The sequence below is a fragment of the Barbus barbus genome (genome assembly GCF_936440315.1).
Source record: "Barbus barbus genome assembly, chromosome: 35".
NCBI lineage: Eukaryota > Metazoa > Chordata > Actinopteri > Cypriniformes > Cyprinidae > Barbus > Barbus barbus.
Window position 1 is genome coordinate 26641388 of NC_136763.1, and position 17215 is coordinate 26658602.

The 17215-nt window shown below is 37.0% G+C and overlaps 1 protein-coding gene across 1 annotated transcript; it reads right to left on the reverse strand.

Annotated features, from left to right (window-relative positions):
* Window positions 1-1071: 1071 nt before the first annotated feature.
* Window positions 1072-13245, reverse strand: LOC306854928 (uncharacterized protein). Its single transcript, XM_079393248.1, has 6 exons — window positions 13020-13245; window positions 10403-10483; window positions 9788-9823; window positions 5869-6030; window positions 5625-5708; window positions 1072-4777 (listed from the first exon to the last, which is right to left on the reverse strand). Exons 1-6 carry the CDS (start codon window positions 13116-13118, stop codon window positions 4376-4378), a joined length of 864 nt encoding a protein of 287 aa, XP_079249374.1. The 5' UTR covers window positions 13119-13245; the 3' UTR covers window positions 1072-4375.
* Window positions 13246-17215: the final 3970 nt, after the last annotated feature.

The window sequence follows — 17215 nt, forward strand, 5'->3', positions numbered from 1 at the left end:
TGTGCGCTGTGAACACGATGCTACTGTATAGTTGTAGACTAAATATGAACATGCATTTACTCATCTCACTTGCACAAAAAAACAACCAAATTGAGTAAAATGCAAAGAATATGAAATGCAAACTCAGAACATGACGCAAGCCTACGATAATTAAATAACACAAATATTCGTCATGTATTTAATCTCATTTTATTAACCAATGCCTTTGCTAATGACCTTCAATGACCCAGAATGTTGAACTTTTTTCTACAGACGTGATTTTACATTTCCTTCAGCCTGAGGCGTATTTATTTCAATTTTGGTGTCATAGCACTTTACATTTTCCAAAAACAGCCAAAAATGTTATTTTAATATTACAAACAAACAAGCAAGCCCAGACCAGGTCAACTAAAAAATTATGTATCGCATTACTTTCCTTAAAAAGTAACGAAATTAGTTACTTTTTAGAGAGTAACACAATATTGTAATGCATTACTTTTAAAAGTAACTTTCCCCAACACTGGTTGAGAGGTTTTAATAGCACGACGGTATAAAACTGCATTTGCAATATAGCAAAATATGTTGGAAGCATTGTTTTCATGTCAATGCGCTTATTTGTGTAACATTAAATCAGCTTTTCTTTTTCTTTTCTTTGAAATGACCTTTTCTATGAATTTATTCACATTATTATTAATGGTAGAAACTGCAAAACACAATATGGCAGCTTGAGCAGTAACTGTCGAGTGTCAGATGTCAGTTGCTTCTAAAACAGCATTTATTCCTTTGTCCCAGTGCCCTTTCATTTAGATGCTGATGGGCCTTTTTCAGGTTAATCTTCCATCTTTGCAGCATAGTCATGGCAATGGATGCTCTGCAGTGAATGGGTGCCGTCAGAATGAGAGTCCAAACAACTGAAAAATACATCACAATAATCCACACCACTCCAGTCCATCAGTTAACATCTGGAGAAGACAAAAGCAAAAAAAAAAAATAATAATTCTGACGGCACCCATTCACTGCAGGCTGAACACATTTCAGCTGATTTTCATGTTTGAGTAAACTATTCCTTTAAAATAACTGATAACAGTTTGAAACATTCAAAATATTTTATTTTGCATATTGATTTACAAACATCATATACACTTATGTAGCTTAAAAAAAACGAATAGAGGATCAAAACGAAACATTTCGTGTTTTGATGAGGTGATGCACGGTTCTGCGGTCAGTGGATTTTAATGTCCACCGCAAAATGACTTCAGCTGGCAGTGTATCAAAGATTCAAATCATTAGCCGGCACATCCCAGAATAAAGCTTCATCTGCCCATCTCTCCCTAATGCAATATATTTCAGACGAGATGTTACAATTGAGGGAAATAAACACAGCGATCATCACCAGACTGTGCAGCAGACCACAGTGAGACCAGCTTACAGCGAACATAAGGCAAGGCATTTAAATGCTGGAGCCAGAGGAAGTATGCAGCTCATTGGGTGCAGGTTACATAAACAGCCAATCAGATCATGCCGAGATTAATGTTCATTTTGGCATCCTTAAAGCTAAAAATATAGGGAAAACTATTAAGAAAACACTGAAACAACAATTAAAGAGTGAGAACTGAAACTAAACTTTGGTAGCAATGTTGGAATGACAAAAGAATAAAAACAGATATTAGATAATTAAATAGAGCATCATGGGAACAGTACACCCGTTCATCAGATTCATAAATTAATCAATATTTGTAGTATCATGTTGTCATAAAGCTTCTGAACTAATCTAATTATTCAGTTGAACACACAGGTGTTACCTTTATAAACAATTAAAAATTGAGCATAAGATATTTAACAATAATAATAAAAAAAACACACACAAATCAGATTTTTGTTTTTTTTAATGAACCCCACTGTTTTCTTTTACAAGCTCCAGCATTTCAATGAATCATACATTTCACATGCTAATGAGTTCAAATATAAAAACTACTTATCTTAGTAGTAAAGACATCTTGTGTTGGATTGTCTGGACGTCAGAACCAGCGCTTTAGGAGAACTAGTTACATTATTAGTAAGGAATCAGTATAAATTCCCTGAGAAACAAGATCTCGTGTGGAAAAACTAAAACATTGTGATCTTAACAGCACAACTGATCGTTGTCACATTTTTAAAAATAAGAAAAATGAGTTACCTTTGCCATATATGACTTTTTCTGGTTTAGAATTTGTCTCATAAAAGCTTTGAGGTGATTGATCAATCACCACTTCTAAAAAATTAGGATCTAAATCATAAGATTTATAAATCTAGCCGTTACTGAATGTAAAAAACAAATAAACAAGCAAAAAAACTCAATATCAAAAATACAGCTTCAACAAAAACATCCCTTTCTTGTACATAATAACTCTGTAAAGTATTAAATCAACTAGTACAATATTTATTTTCATATGAACAAGAGTCCATATGCCAGTTGCATTAACTAGCCGCTATATTAAGACAAATCTGACCAACTAGCAGTTAGCCACGGGTAATCAGTCTTATTTTTTTGGATTCAACTGAGACTAATGTTTTTAAGTAACCAAATTAAAAAAAAAAAATATGACCAGTCTTAAAGAAAAAATTAGATGACTAACTTGTAAGTCAAGTTAACTTGTAACTTAAAAGTCTAAACCTTTCATGCGACCGACGGCAGACGAAATCCTTCTGTTGGTACACTGATTATAATCAGGCAAATGGCTTCTGTTTCTTTTGCAAACGTCTATTCTGGGAGTGTGGGAGTTTGGTATCCTGCGAACAAATGCACATGTACAGCTACTGTATCGCTGTATCACGACAGCGGATTCAACTCACTTAACTCTAGGGGGCTCCAAAGCCACACAAATACACAAAACTACATGCAGCTGCTTTAACTTCAGTATTAAATCAATATTAATATTAAGTTCACCACCTTTTTCCTAGGTACTGCAGAGTTTTAAGGGAGTTTACAGGCAAACTGTTCCAGGAATCTCCTTGTTCATACAAAAATCCCATTGGATTATTATTATTTGCAAAGGAATATTTGTAAATGTAAAATTAATGTAAAATGCAGGAAAAGAAATTTCCTGATGGCACACTAATGAAAAAGATACCCTAAAGCAATGTTTTTGTGAAGTGTCTCATGCGCCTAAAAGCTTTGCACAGAAGTGTATTTAGAGGATAGACGCATGTTGCTCATTGGAGGTTGATGAACGTCAGCTCAGACTTTGACTTCTCCAGTGTCGTCCACATCCAAACTCACAAGCGGCCCTCGGTCAGTCAGGTCATTCCATATACAGTGCTGGGAAAAAGTGTTGGCCCCCTTCCTGATTTGTTTGCATGTTTGTCTCACTTTAATGTTTCAGATCATCAAACTAATTTAAATATGAATCAAAGATAACACAAGTAAACACAACATGCAGTTTTTGAATGAAGTTTTTTATTATGAAGGAAAAACACAATCCAAACCCACATGGGCCTGTGTGAAAAAGGCCGGTTCATGCTGGAAAACCCTCCAATGTGGCTGAATTACAACAATTCTGCCAAGATGAGTGGACCATTCCTCCACAGCGCTGTAAAACTTTTTCACACAGGGCCATGTGGGTTTGGATTGTGTTTTTCCTTCATAATAAAAAACTTCATTCAATGTTGTGTTTACTTGTGTTATCTTTGATTCATATTTAAATTAGTTTGATGATCTGAAACATTCAAGTGTGACAAACATGCAAAAAAATAACTGTGACTGATTCCCAGTGAAAACACCTGCGAGCTTTCAAAGAACTGGGATTGCTGTAACTTGATTTTCAATACAAATTACATTACATTTTTTTATCGATATGGCCGACATACAGATAGAAAGTATTACCTTGTGTCCTGAATGGCTGGACAGCTCATGTTTAATAGCAGGGGAAACAAGAACGTTACAAAGTCCAACACAAAAACAGCTATAAAGAAACGACCAGAAGAAGCAAAGTGTGGATTCCTTCTTTTCCTTAATATCTTTGTTGACTGATGAGTAGAACTAAGTAGTCTTCATTTTAACATTTGTGCAAAGGCTGTTTGAGTAAAGGTTACTTGGATAAAGTGAATGAATCTAGGTTCATCAGCACTTTATGAATTTAGTGCGGTCAAATGATTAATCGCATTCAAAATAAACGTTTTTCTTTACATAATATGTGTGTGTGTGCTGTGTATATTGATTATGTATATATAAATACACACATACATGTATATCAGAAAATTAAATATAAATGTATACATGTAAATACAAGTAATACGTGTGTGTGTGTGTATTTGTATATAAACAATAAGTATACACAGCACACACACATACAGTATATTATGTAAACAAAAACTTTTATTTTGGATGCGATTAATCGGTTTACAGCACTAGAATAATTTAAGACAGAGCACAAGAATCTGTACTTTTAGAGAGGCCGGACTCTGAGTCACTCATCCCATCTCCTCCCTCATTAGCCTCGCTGTCCAGAGCTCCGTCCGGCTGCGTGTCTGGAGTGGACGGACTGGGCGAGAACTCGGACGGAGCATCTTCATAGCCGCTGCTTTCTTCATTATCATCTCCAGCCGGAGCATCAGGCTTCTTGCTGTGAAACAATGACGGACTCAGTGTCTGGCTGACTGCTTTCTTCAGCTGTAAGAGCTGGCTCGTGTTCGGATCCACGGAGGTGCCTTCACTGTGAGCGAGCGTCTGTTCGTCTCGGTCCACTGACGTCCCCTCCGGAGCGGCCTGGAGCCAGACGGGCCCCGCTGGCTTCGACTGAAGCAGCTCGCTGCTTCTTTCCTGCAGAGGTTACAAAACAATCTTGACACCTAGAAACCAAGTTAGTGACTCGTCAAACACGCCGTTCGTATGCTAGTTTTCAACTGGATGTGCTGATCACTTCACAGGATTCAGAACAGCAAAAAACTGCAGATGCAAATGCAAAAACCTGTGGCGTGTCAGGAGGCGCTGGACATGATGATGACGCAGCTGACATGGTGTGTTTTTGTTAGTTCAGTTCGTTAGATGCGGCACTGCTGCGTTGTTCACTTACTAACTAGTAATATCTGTTAGATACCATATCACCACCTAGAGTCCTCTCTCAACATCACCAATAAAAAGGTGTCTGATGATTCAATCTCCTCAGAACTAAACACTAAACAAACTAAACTATGGTTAAGTGATTTCCTACATAGCTGTATGATCTAGCGTATCACTCTACACTTTATATTGCTCACATAATAGAATAATTACAACTGAAATCTACAGTACTGTGCAAAAGTCTTAGAGCACTAGTATATCAGCAGCTAATAATGGTTTTAAGTCAGTTATGTCTATCTTCTGCTGTAGTGTGTCAGTAAGAAATATCAGTTTACATTTACAAACATTCATTTAGCCATTAATAGCAATAATCCAGTGAGATTTTAGTGCTCCACACAGAGATCTGATCTGATCATCATCAGTCTGTCTGGAGTGACATGAAGAAACAGAACAAACTGAGACTAAATCCAGAAGAACTGTGTCTCCAAGACTTTTGCACAGTGCTATACATCTCATGTCCATTTATTTGTTTATTTACTCCTTTGGCTTTACGCTGCAGATTCTATTCGTTTCTAAATGTGATTACGTAAGCTTAGTCTTTCCTCACCTCTCTTAACCTCTCCAGCTCCTGCTTTAATGAGGCAACAATGTCCTCCGACTTCCTCCTCATCTCTCGTTCTCGCTCCAGTTCCTGCGGTCATAATCACAGCGAGTCAAACAGGAGAGAACTGTATTCTAACAGACGTGAAGTCCATGCAATGAATCATTACTCAGTCAAAATTAATCTCTTACAAAAGTTCTCTCACTTAGGTCTGAAACAGACCTCTATCGTTAACACATCTCTACAGTACCATGGTGAGAATGTGATTGTCTCTCTGGGTCTCAGCGAGCATCTCCTCCGTGCTCTCGAGGGCGTCCTGAAGACAGTCCACCTGGAACAGAAGAGCCTCCTGCTGCAGCTCCAGGGTCCGCACCTCCTGCAGACAATCCTTGTAGCTCGCTCTCAGCTCCATCTGCAGGGGAGCAAAACAGCCTCAGAACAAGCACTGGCAGCAGAGAACGCCTCAGCCCTTATGGAAATTAACCAGGGTTTTACTACAAATAAAACCAAAAAAGCATGGTTACTATAGTTAATCTGAACCAGAATCAGAATGAGCTGTAATGTTTACACATACGAGGAATTCCACAGTGCAACAGAATGACAGAACAAAAACACATCCATGGTTTTGCAGCACTAAGCATGGCATTTGCAGTAAAACTGCGGTTATACAAATGGTAGTCAATACACAAAAAAACATGGTTGCTTTTACTTTAATAAAACCATGGTTAATTAGAGTTTGTAAGGTATAGAGTAAGGATATTTCAGTTCAGAATTGATTTATCCCTGTAGGGAAATTCTGTTTGCAGCATATACTCACATAGATATTTGACAAATCACATTAGGCATATATAAATAGATATAAACAATATTTTAGTACTAGTAATAAAAATTTAAATATTCAATCTAATATGACTTTCAGCTACCACTAGAGGAGGAAGAATTTAAAAACCTACTTGCTTGAAGAATAAAGGATAATTTAACCTATTTTTTAAGCATCTGGGAACACAATATCGTCGACCTGATGGTAACGATTCAAAAGCATCAGATAAAGGATGCCTCCTATCATTCACAATGATGTTAGCCTTATTTAACACTCTTATATACTCTCTAACTTAGTTCCTAACAATTGACTTGCTGTCGTTACCACCTTCCCCAGTGACCTTGTCTGGGTCTCAGAAGCATTACTTTACCAACAGATCACACACAATGTCATAATGCTGTCAATAAAACATCAACAATATTCTGCTATGGACATTAAAAGACAGCGATTTCTTCATGAAATGCATTCTCTGTTGAAGCTTTATGCTTACAGTCTGTCCATGTTTTTTACAACATGCTGATCATGCTAGAAACATGCTAATCACATTATGCTGCGTTCAAGTCCTCCTGGGTCGTTATTACGACGTCATGTGCATGCTAATCCTGATAGCCATATAGTATGCTAGTAACATGCTGAACATGCTAAAACATGCTAGCAGCAAGCTAATCATGCTAGAGACATGCTAATCATGCTAGAAACATACTACCAACATGCTAATCATGCTAACAGTATACTAACAACATGCTAGCAACATGTTATCAACATCTATCTATCTATTTCAAACTTCAAGCTTTTACTACTGCTTTAAACTTTCAGGCTAGACTTTCTCAAGCCAACCTAAAGTTTTAAAAGCTTCTTTATTAGGGATTCATTCTTGTAAACGACTAAAAGAACACATTAGTCCAGATCTGACTTTCTGTAGAGTCTTGTAGGTCAGAAAGGACATGAGTTGGACTCTCTGAAGGCATATTAAGGGTGTCTGAGGAAGAGGCTGCCATGACTGCCATGTTAAACCATCACACACACCTCATTTTACGAAAGGTTTAGGGATGGACAATAGGCCATAAATATCTTTAGGAGACTTATTGTCACAGACCTTGACACAGAACTCTGGCAAGTTCTTATGAAATTCTATCAAATTATAAAATATTTGTTGGTTCTTAATATTTTCTTTTCACCATATAATGCATTCATGTCTACAAATCAAAGTTTTACAAATATACAAAACATGTCATATTAGGCAGATGCTTTAACAACATTAATATAATTTGTAAAGCACCTTTAGTTCATGGGTAATATCAGTTAGCGCTGGCAGTAGGTCTATAAGACAATACCTGGGGGGGTATTCCAGAAAGCAGGTTATGTTTCAGGGTAAGCAAGCGGATAAACTCAGCATTAAGTTCCAAAAACGAAGGTAACTTTCAGGGTATGTAACCATAGCAACTTATTCTCTGAAGATCACCTGCTCCGGAGTAGGTTCTGTTTCAGGGTTAGTTCACTTCAGCGATAGTTATCTGTATAAATGATAAAACTTTTATAAAATTATAACATTTTTAATTTATTATAGTATATATTTATTTCATGTATATTATCATCTCACACATCATGGGTTGGCATTTTCTGTAATATAATAAAAATACATATCTGATATGACTTATCATATAATTAGCATCAAACCAACAATATCATTCTTATTCTCAAGGATTAAAGATTAAATGGAAAAAAAAGATTGCACAACCACCAGTTAGGTGGCGATATGAACCAAGTATGCAAATGGCCTTTGAACAGAAGAAGTAGTGTGGCACGCTTTTTCTTAGCATCCGTTTGCATAGTGACTCTTCGATCCGTCGCTCTGTTGAGAACGTCCAGCGTCTTAACCAGGAACATACTCGGAGTGAATGAACTTACTCCTGGATGCGTTCTTGAACCACATACCTTGAGTAAGCAAGGTTTGGGTTAAGTAACCAAGAGTTCAGGGTTTAGCAGAGGCTAAGTTAACCTTGCTTTCTGGAAGACCCCCCTGCTGTGTTGTCAGAAAATAAAGGAACATGTGACATGAACAAAACATCTCAGCTTCCTAATGATAAAATGATGTTTCTACTCCAAACTGAGATCATTTTAATGCTGTTGTGAGTGTTCATTTTCTCACTGTGGACTCTTCTCGGGTGTGTTTTTGCCGGGGATCTGGCTTATGTTTTCTTCGGCTCGGCGTTCCTGTGTTGAATATAGTATGAGGCTTTGGGGCTTTTCCATGTGCTCTAGTGTCTTCATGTTTTGTGTGAACTGATGGATTTAGCTGTGTTTGTTTCTATGTGCCACGTGTTCTGCCATCTATTGTCTTTACCTCAATCTTCTAGTTATTTGATTATTGGTTCATTTCCCCCTGCTCTTCCTCATTACCCTCCTAATATCCTTCCCTATGTAAGAGTTCCCAGTCCTGTGTCAGATGGTAAACAACCGTTTGACGTTACTGAGCTCACAGCTGCGTTCAGCCATGATTTATCCTGCCCTGCTTCACCTTGCCAGTCTGTTTTTATCTTCTGGATAGTTTTTGTCTTATGTCTTGAATATTAATAAAGATCACTGAGGTCTGCGCTCGAGTGCTTGTCTCCTCAGGCAGACCTGGCAGTGAAGATCTGGGAGAAGATGGCCTCGTAATGCTGTAATGCTTCATGTAAGGCTCTCTCTGCCTAGCTGCTTCTGCGCTGCCTGACAGTTTTATAGACTCACTTAGAGGAACTATGGTTGTTTTAATTCATCCCAGTAAAACAAAGTCTTTATTCAACTGAATTCCACTTTTATTTATAACAAGGACTGATCAGTGACTTTTTCTGCAGGATTATGTGCATTATGAGTCAGTCGTTGTACCATTAACTCATGATTCATATATATAATTCTTGTCAACTTCTGAGTTTGACTAAATACATAAATTATGACTTCAATAATGTCTTTATGTTTTGCTATCTTATAATCTGTTTATCTAATGACAGCCAAAGCAATGCACCAGGATGAAAATCTCAGTCTGGTTTGATCACTTTAGCAGTCATGTGCTCGTGAGGAGAGGCTCATGAGTCAGTGCATGAGAAATGCGTAACGATGATTTGCTCATCTAAACGAAGACTGGAGACACACCTATTCATGATTCACTCTGACTCACCTTACATGAGTCACATCTCACAGCGCTCATCACCTCCACGCAACTCCCTTTCAGGACCCATTTAGTACTGACCTTTACTGTCTGGAGCCTGGCTTAGCATGCATCACATGTCACTGCCACTTTTATGAATCAGCAGCTTATGTAATTCATAACAGTAAACATACAATTTGGTAAAAAAGGTGATAAACTTACCATTTCTATGTTTTCAGACAGTAGATCATCTTCAATCTAAAAAACACAAAAACAGACAAATTTTCATTCTATAAAAAACAAACCGATGTTTAAAATCATAAAACTAATCCTATTCAGCAAATATAGTTCTTAAAGGAGAGTCTTAAAGGAACAGATTTGTAGAAATGTGTCACTGCATCACATATAATAATAATCCAAACCTGTATGACTTTATCACTGGAGGAAGTGTTATTATGGATTATAGACTCATATTTTAGATAAAAACGCTTTAATGCTGGAGTTATTTCAGCTTTGGTCTTCTCCAGATGTTAACTGATGGACTGGAGTGCTGTGGATTATTGTGATGTTTTTATCAGCTGTTTGGACTCTCATTCTGACGGCACCCATTCACATCCATTGCTGAGACACTGATGCAGAGACACATTTCTACAAACCTGATGAAGAAACAAACTCATCCTGATCTCTGATGATCTGAGGATGAGCACATTTTCAGCTAATTTTCATTTCAAGCTGGACTATTCCTCTAAGCACACTGGATGAGTGATGTTCTGCTCTGCTATAATTCACTTTCAATTCACTGCCGAAAAGCAAATCATCAATCATCACAATACTAACATGGCTTTCGTGTCTTTGTCCTCTTTTTAATGATCCATATCTGCTATCGCTGCGTGACAGGTGTCTGCTCGATTCTTCTGCCTGCAGGACAAAAACAACAATTACATTATTGATTACAAGTAAAAAACAACAAAGAAATTGACAAACTGCATTTCCATGTCATTTCCATTATTTGTCACACAACGTCATTTTGTACTAAAACATGGTAAAACGTGTGACTTTGAAGTGTTTTAACGGTATCTTACAGTGCCCTAATATTGGCACCCTTGGTAAATATGAGCAAAGGCGGCTGTGAAAATAAATCTGCATCGTTTATACGTTTGATCTTTCATTCAAAAAAATCACAAAATTTTAACCTAGTCCCTCACACCTGCATAATTAGGAGTTATAAATACTGTGAACGTGTGAGAATGAACCTGAGCTAGTCGACAAAAGTGAGCTGTGAGAGGTGTTTGTTTTTCAATTATACTGTTATGAACTTTTAAAAACAGCTGTGTGTGTGTATATATATATAGAGAGAGAGAGAGAGATAGCTCCACGTGTAATTTATATTGATTATGCAAAGACGTTACCCAATCACAGCAGCAGGTGAAGTCTTAAAAGTGACCCGTCCCTTTAAACGGAGTCAAAACAGCCTTTTAATTATAAATTAAGACAATTGTGATGAAAACAATAACAGTATAAGTGCACCTCAGGAAACTTCAGAAAATAACATTTTTAAAAATGCAGTTCATGATTCTTTTTTCTTCATTCCCTTAAATCCTGTTAATACCTGGGCAACACTTTAGTTTAATTCAGACCAATTCTGACCAGTTGCGTATTAGCATGCATAATATTGGCTGTTTATTAGTACTTATAAAGCACATATTCATGCCTTATTCTGCACGATCATCATATTCTAGATCTCCTAATTTACCCCGTACCTAAACTCAACCACTACCTTACTAACTATTAATAAGCAGGAAGTACAAATACTTCGTTCCTGTACTTAAGTTGATTTTTCTGGTATCTGTACTTTACTATTTATTTTTCTGACTACTTTTACTCCTTACATTTTTACACAAATATCTGTACTTTCTACTTCTTACGTTTTCAAACCAGGCTCGTTACTTTAGTTTTAGTGGACGATAACAGATCTATAATACATCATGAATCGGTTAGTCTTGACTGGGAAGGCGATTCAGCTCATGCACTCCACCACAAGGTTTCTCTCAGAGAGACTCGAGGATCAGAGAAGCAAACCTACTGACCTGTTCATGACTTCAAGTGCAGGTCAGTTTCATCTGTAATCGGCTGTAGTTTTGTGTGTCTTTACTTAGTTAAGAATTAAACACCTAGCAACTCAGTAGCAGCCAGATGATTAATAATAGTTTACTGTAAACTAAATTACTATCATCACTCAATAGAGAAGCTTTAATTATTCTGCACGGCCCCAGCCTGAGGTTTTAAACCTGTTTTTTTAAACGTGATGGCCATACAAAAAGAAAGAAATAGGGTTGTCCGTGGCTTCAGTATTTGTTGTGGTGTATGGGATGAGAGATAGTCTTGCCCTGTTCTACAAGGTGGTTGTTCAGTCATGATACATTCATTAGCTAACAATATTAAATGCAAGTTATTTTGTATCAATGTGTGACACTAAAACAGGTTGTAGTAAAGGGTACTTTTTACTTAAGTACATGTCAGAGCCCATACTTCTTTACTTTAACTTGAGTAAACAAGTGTAGTCAGTACTTTTACCAGAGTATTTTTAAGCACGAGTAATATCTATACTTCTACTGGAGTGAAGGATGTGTGTACTCTTGCCATCTCTGCTTAATAGTTAGTTAATAGTGAGAATTGGTCTCCAAAATAAAGTGACCAGTTCATTTCAAACAAATGTGCTCCTTTTTAATACAAAGGGCCAAAAACAATCCAGCTTGACTGAGGACCACCAGCCCACAGTAAACGTTACAGTGTCCAACTAAACTTACATTATTTGTGTTGATCATTTTTATTTATTAAAGAACCATTACATTTGTATATTTAAAAATCCCCCTACCTGCCCCATACAAATGCTGAATTATGGTAACACTAGATCACAGGTGAATCTGTTTTTTATTTTTAACAGCTCCAGGACTGTAGGTGATTTGTAAAAAAAGCTGAAATCAAATGACAGCTGGCACAAACACACTAAACTCAATATTGCATTATTCTGGGGAAAACACTGCTGACAATAAAATATCATCTGATTGTGAACTGACTGACGTCACTGATTTTCTTTATAAAATCACCGATAAAGCAGGATTTGGTCAAAACGACACTATAGGATTTTAATATGTGCTTTAAGTAAAGTCAGTAACTCAGAAGACAAACACGGACAGCTATTGTTGTATCACGACTGTGTTTGAAGAAGAACCCCATCTTTACCCCGTGTTTCATCGCGAGACTAACACGACGCCCTTATTTATGAAGAATTACAGTAAAACTCTTACTAATAATCACGTATGTTTTTATTATTATTAAAGATGTGTGTTTTCATCATTATCCGCCAGAAACCTGAAAAGCAGCCCGAGTTATGTAACACTATTAGTATGGAGCTGGTAATGCAAGCAGAGCATCAGAGATCAGATCGACTCACGTCTCTGATGATGTGCCGTAGAGACTCGTCTTCGCTCATTCCTCGAGACAGCGTCCGTCTCCGCAGAGAACCCACTTTCTCAAGGTTGCCTGAATGCATCTTCCACGAGTAAAGACTCTTCTAGTGTCCAGAGAAAGCGTCCGAGAAGCCTGTGTCGTGGAAGCGTCTCTACCCGAGGACAGTGTTGTTGTTTAGGGTGGGTTCTGTTGTGCGGTGGGCGGGGCGTGGACACTCCCGAGTGGGCGGGGCTATTGCGCCATCCAGTTTCAGTCGGGCCGTTTCTCAAACTGAAGGCTGCATCCTCCGGAGGTCGCATTTGTAGGCTGCATACGTTATAAATTTGACCATTATTCTTAGTTAAGTGTAAGTTGTTGTAATATGCTTTTGACTCGGTAATGTAATGCTCAATAACTGAAATAAACCAGGCTTGATGACGTATGCAGCCTGCAAATGCGACCTCCGGAGGATGCAGCCTTCAGTTTGAGAAACAGTCTCTGTGTGAGTTTATCTGTGAACTTCTGGATTCCTGTACAAAGAAACAATCCCCTGGAATTACCTCAGCTCCAGAATCAAATGGCCACACATCACGTCACGAATCAAAAGTTGTTGAATAGTAAGATTTTAATGTTTTTTAAAGAAGTCTCTTCTGCTCACCAAGCCTGCATTTATTTGATTCAAAGTACAACAAAAACAGTAAAATTTTGAAATATTTATATTGTTTAAAATAACAGTTTTCTATTTGAATATATTGTAATATCTAATTTATTCCTGTGATTTCAAAGCTGCATTTTTGTCATCATTACTCCAGTCACATGATCCTTCAGAAATTATTCTAATATTCTGAGTTTTGTATCATTTATTATTATTATTATTATTATTATGCTGAAAACAGCTGTGCGGAATTTTTTCAAGTTTCTTTGATGAATAGAAAGTTCAGACGAACAGCATTTATCTGAAATATATATATTTTTTGTAACATTATAAATATCTTTATAATCACTTTTGATCAACTTAAAGCATCCTTGCCAAATAAAAGTAAAAAATAAATAAATAAAAATTAAAAAAGTATACTGACTCCAAGCTTTTGAATTGCATAGTGTATAATGTTACAAAAGCTTTTTATTTCAGAAAAACGCTAAATTATTATTATTTTTTAATCTTTCTATTCATCAAAGAATCCTGGAAAAAATGTACTCAACTAATTTCAAAATTAATAATGGTAATAATAATAATAATAAAATGTTTCTCGAGCATCAAATCGGTATATTATTATGATTTCTGAAGATCATGTGACACTGAAGACTGCAGTAATGATGCTGAAAATACAGCTGCAGATCACAGAAATAAATGACAAATATATTCAAACAGAAATCAGGTATATTAAAAGTAAAAATATTTCACAATATTACTGCTTTTGCTGTATTTTGGATCAAATAAATGCAGGCTTGGTGAGCAGAAGAGAGTTCTTTAAAATAGCATTAAAGATCTTGATATGTAAAGGTTTTAGTGCGGTCTATTGCTATGGCACAAAGAGCATTGATAATCACTACAAACATGTCACTCATATTAGTTCATCGCGATCTCACAAAGTTACTTTATAATCAATGAAGTACTCTACGCTGCACAATGAATCTCTTATTTGCATTGAGTCTACACTTTGTTATAATGAGATGATTCAAGCTGAACACAACATCTGAATAAAAACAGGCGATTTGAGCGGAAAGTGGATTCTAACTTAAATGCCTCCGATTGGCTGTTGCTTGAAGAAATCAACAGATATGTCTGTGATTGGCTACATTGCTCAAGTTGAAATACAGACCAATCTCCAGAGCACAAACCATAACTGGATAGTTTTCTAAATCTGCAATAAAATGCAGTTATTACAGCTTTAACTGCGGGTGCTATCGATGTCATTTGAGGGTGCTTAACTGTTTTTATTTATTTCCCTTAAACACATTTGCTGATGCATTGTGATCCTGCACATGCTAAACTTATATATGAATATGTTACAATAAAAAAAATTAACTGCACATTGTTGACAAGTAAAGGTGTATCTTCCCATATCTTACCAAATACTGCTGTAAAACATGGTAAAACGCCATAAAGAGTCCAGTATGAAGACTGGGAGTCACATTCAAGTTCAACCAGTTGACAGAGAGTTTACTGAAGACAGACTCCTCCTCATTTCCCAACAACCTCTGCAAACACACCATTAGATATAACACTATTAAACTAAACACACCAATAGATAAAAGCCATATCCTTCAAGGATGAGTAACAGCAGATGATAAATACATCCACACAGAGCTGATATTGTCATATTATAACATAAACCAGCAGTGCTGTGACCACAAAACGAATCACAAATGTTAAGTACATTTGTTAGCGGACACATGGTGCATCAATGACCTTCATGACCCTAGACACAGTGGTCTTTATATTCATGGATAAGAATACAAATCTAACTGAAAACTCTCTTTCTACAAAACAGATTAATTTGATGGTATAATGATCAAATGAATTCATTACAAAACAAGTGCAGTGTTGGAAAGTTACTTTTAAAAGTAATGCATTACAATATTGCATTACTCCTTTAAAAAGTAACTAATTGCATTACTAATTTACTTCTTATGGAAAGTAATGCATTACATTACTTTTGGATTACTTTTGTCACATGAGCTGGGCTTGCTTATTCATTTTTATATTTTTGTCAACTGTAATAGATATGCCTTTTTGGTGAAGATATGCCTTCACCAAAAGTGAAATGAATAAGCCTCAGGGTGAAGAAGTCAAGTCACCTTTATTTATGTGGCGCTTTTAACAATACAGATTGTGTCAAAGCAACTTTCCAATATCAAAATAGGAAAATAGTGTCAATAATGTAAAATGACTAGATTAAACACTCAATTTTCAGTTAAAGGCATTTCATTATTGAATTCAGTGATGCATTGTCCAGCTCAGTTCAGTTTAAATAGTATCTGTACAATCAAGTCAACAATATCGCTGGAAATTAAGTGTTCGCAACCAGCGCTTGAAGTGGAAAAAAGAAGTGCCGGTACTCACCTGACCCCTATACTTTATACGTTTTAATAATTCACAATGTATGTATAGTGCCACAATCAATACAAATTAGCACAAGTCAAGCTGCAATACCAAACAGGACCACAGGGAGACGCTAAAGACCACTAAATGACCTGCCTTTAATATACGGATCTATTCAGAATCGCTAAATCTCTGACCACCGCATAATCAGCGTTCATTATAAAACACTCTTGCTTTTAAGCCAAATACATGCTGAAAATAATAATTTTACTGACATCTGGACGTAAGTCACTATTCTGTCCGTAATCGCTGATGAAATCGGCCGTGTTTTCTCTGCATTAGCGCTGTTTCGAGCTTACTGTTTGAATTCATTCACTGGATCCTTGGACTTTCCAGGAGTTTACGGTTTAAAATTATGTGATTGCAAAAGCCTGCTTCTTTTCCTTTTAAGATATGATTTTCGATATAAAGTACTAATTCAAATTAGTAATCAATAATTAATTATTATTCTACTCATCTGCCGCCTCCCCTGACATGCTCTCTTGCACCACACAATGAAGTAGACCAACTCTGCTTGTGATTCACGTGATTGGACGAGATGAGAGGTGATCCCGCCTGGGTAGTGTGATTTACATATTTTCTATATAATTTAAAATCATATATGGAATCAACTAGCCTAATCACACAGACCCTGACGATTTTACTCTGAGTACCGGCAACATGTCAGAAGTGCCTGTATGCACAAAAAAGTGCAGGTACTCTAAAGGCTAAAATATAGAAGTGCCGGTACTGCGTACTCGCCCACTTCAAGCACTGTCTCCAACTAAACAAGCCAGAGGCGACAGCAGCAAGGAACCAAAACTCCATCGGTGACAGAATGGAGAAAAAAACCTTGGGAGAAACCAAACTCACTCGGGGGGCCAGTTCTCCTCTGACCAAACGAACCAGCAATTTTTGCTGAGGACTCATCTGGTTCCCAAGGTCTTGTCCCGATGGCCGACTAGGTGACAAGGTCTTCAATGGGGATCTGTCTCCGGGGCTCATCTAGTGGCGCTTTTCCACTGCATGGTACGACTCGGCTCGGCACGGTTCAGAACGGCACGGCACAGCACGGCTCAGTTCGGCTCGATTTGCGTTTCCACTGCAGTTTAGTA

Coding starts and splice junctions, on each gene's coding strand:
- LOC306854928 (XM_079393248.1), bottom strand. CDS start 13,118: ATGCATTCAGGCAACCTTGAGAAAGTGGGTTCTCTGCGGAGACGGACG. Junction 9,824..10,402: donor GACAAAGACACGAAAGCCAT/GTTAGTATTGTG, acceptor TGTGTTTTTTAG/ATTGAAGATGATCTACTGTC. Junction 5,709..5,868: donor ACAATCACATTCTCACCATG/GTACTGTAGAGA, acceptor TTATGACCGCAG/GAACTGGAGCGAGAACGAGA.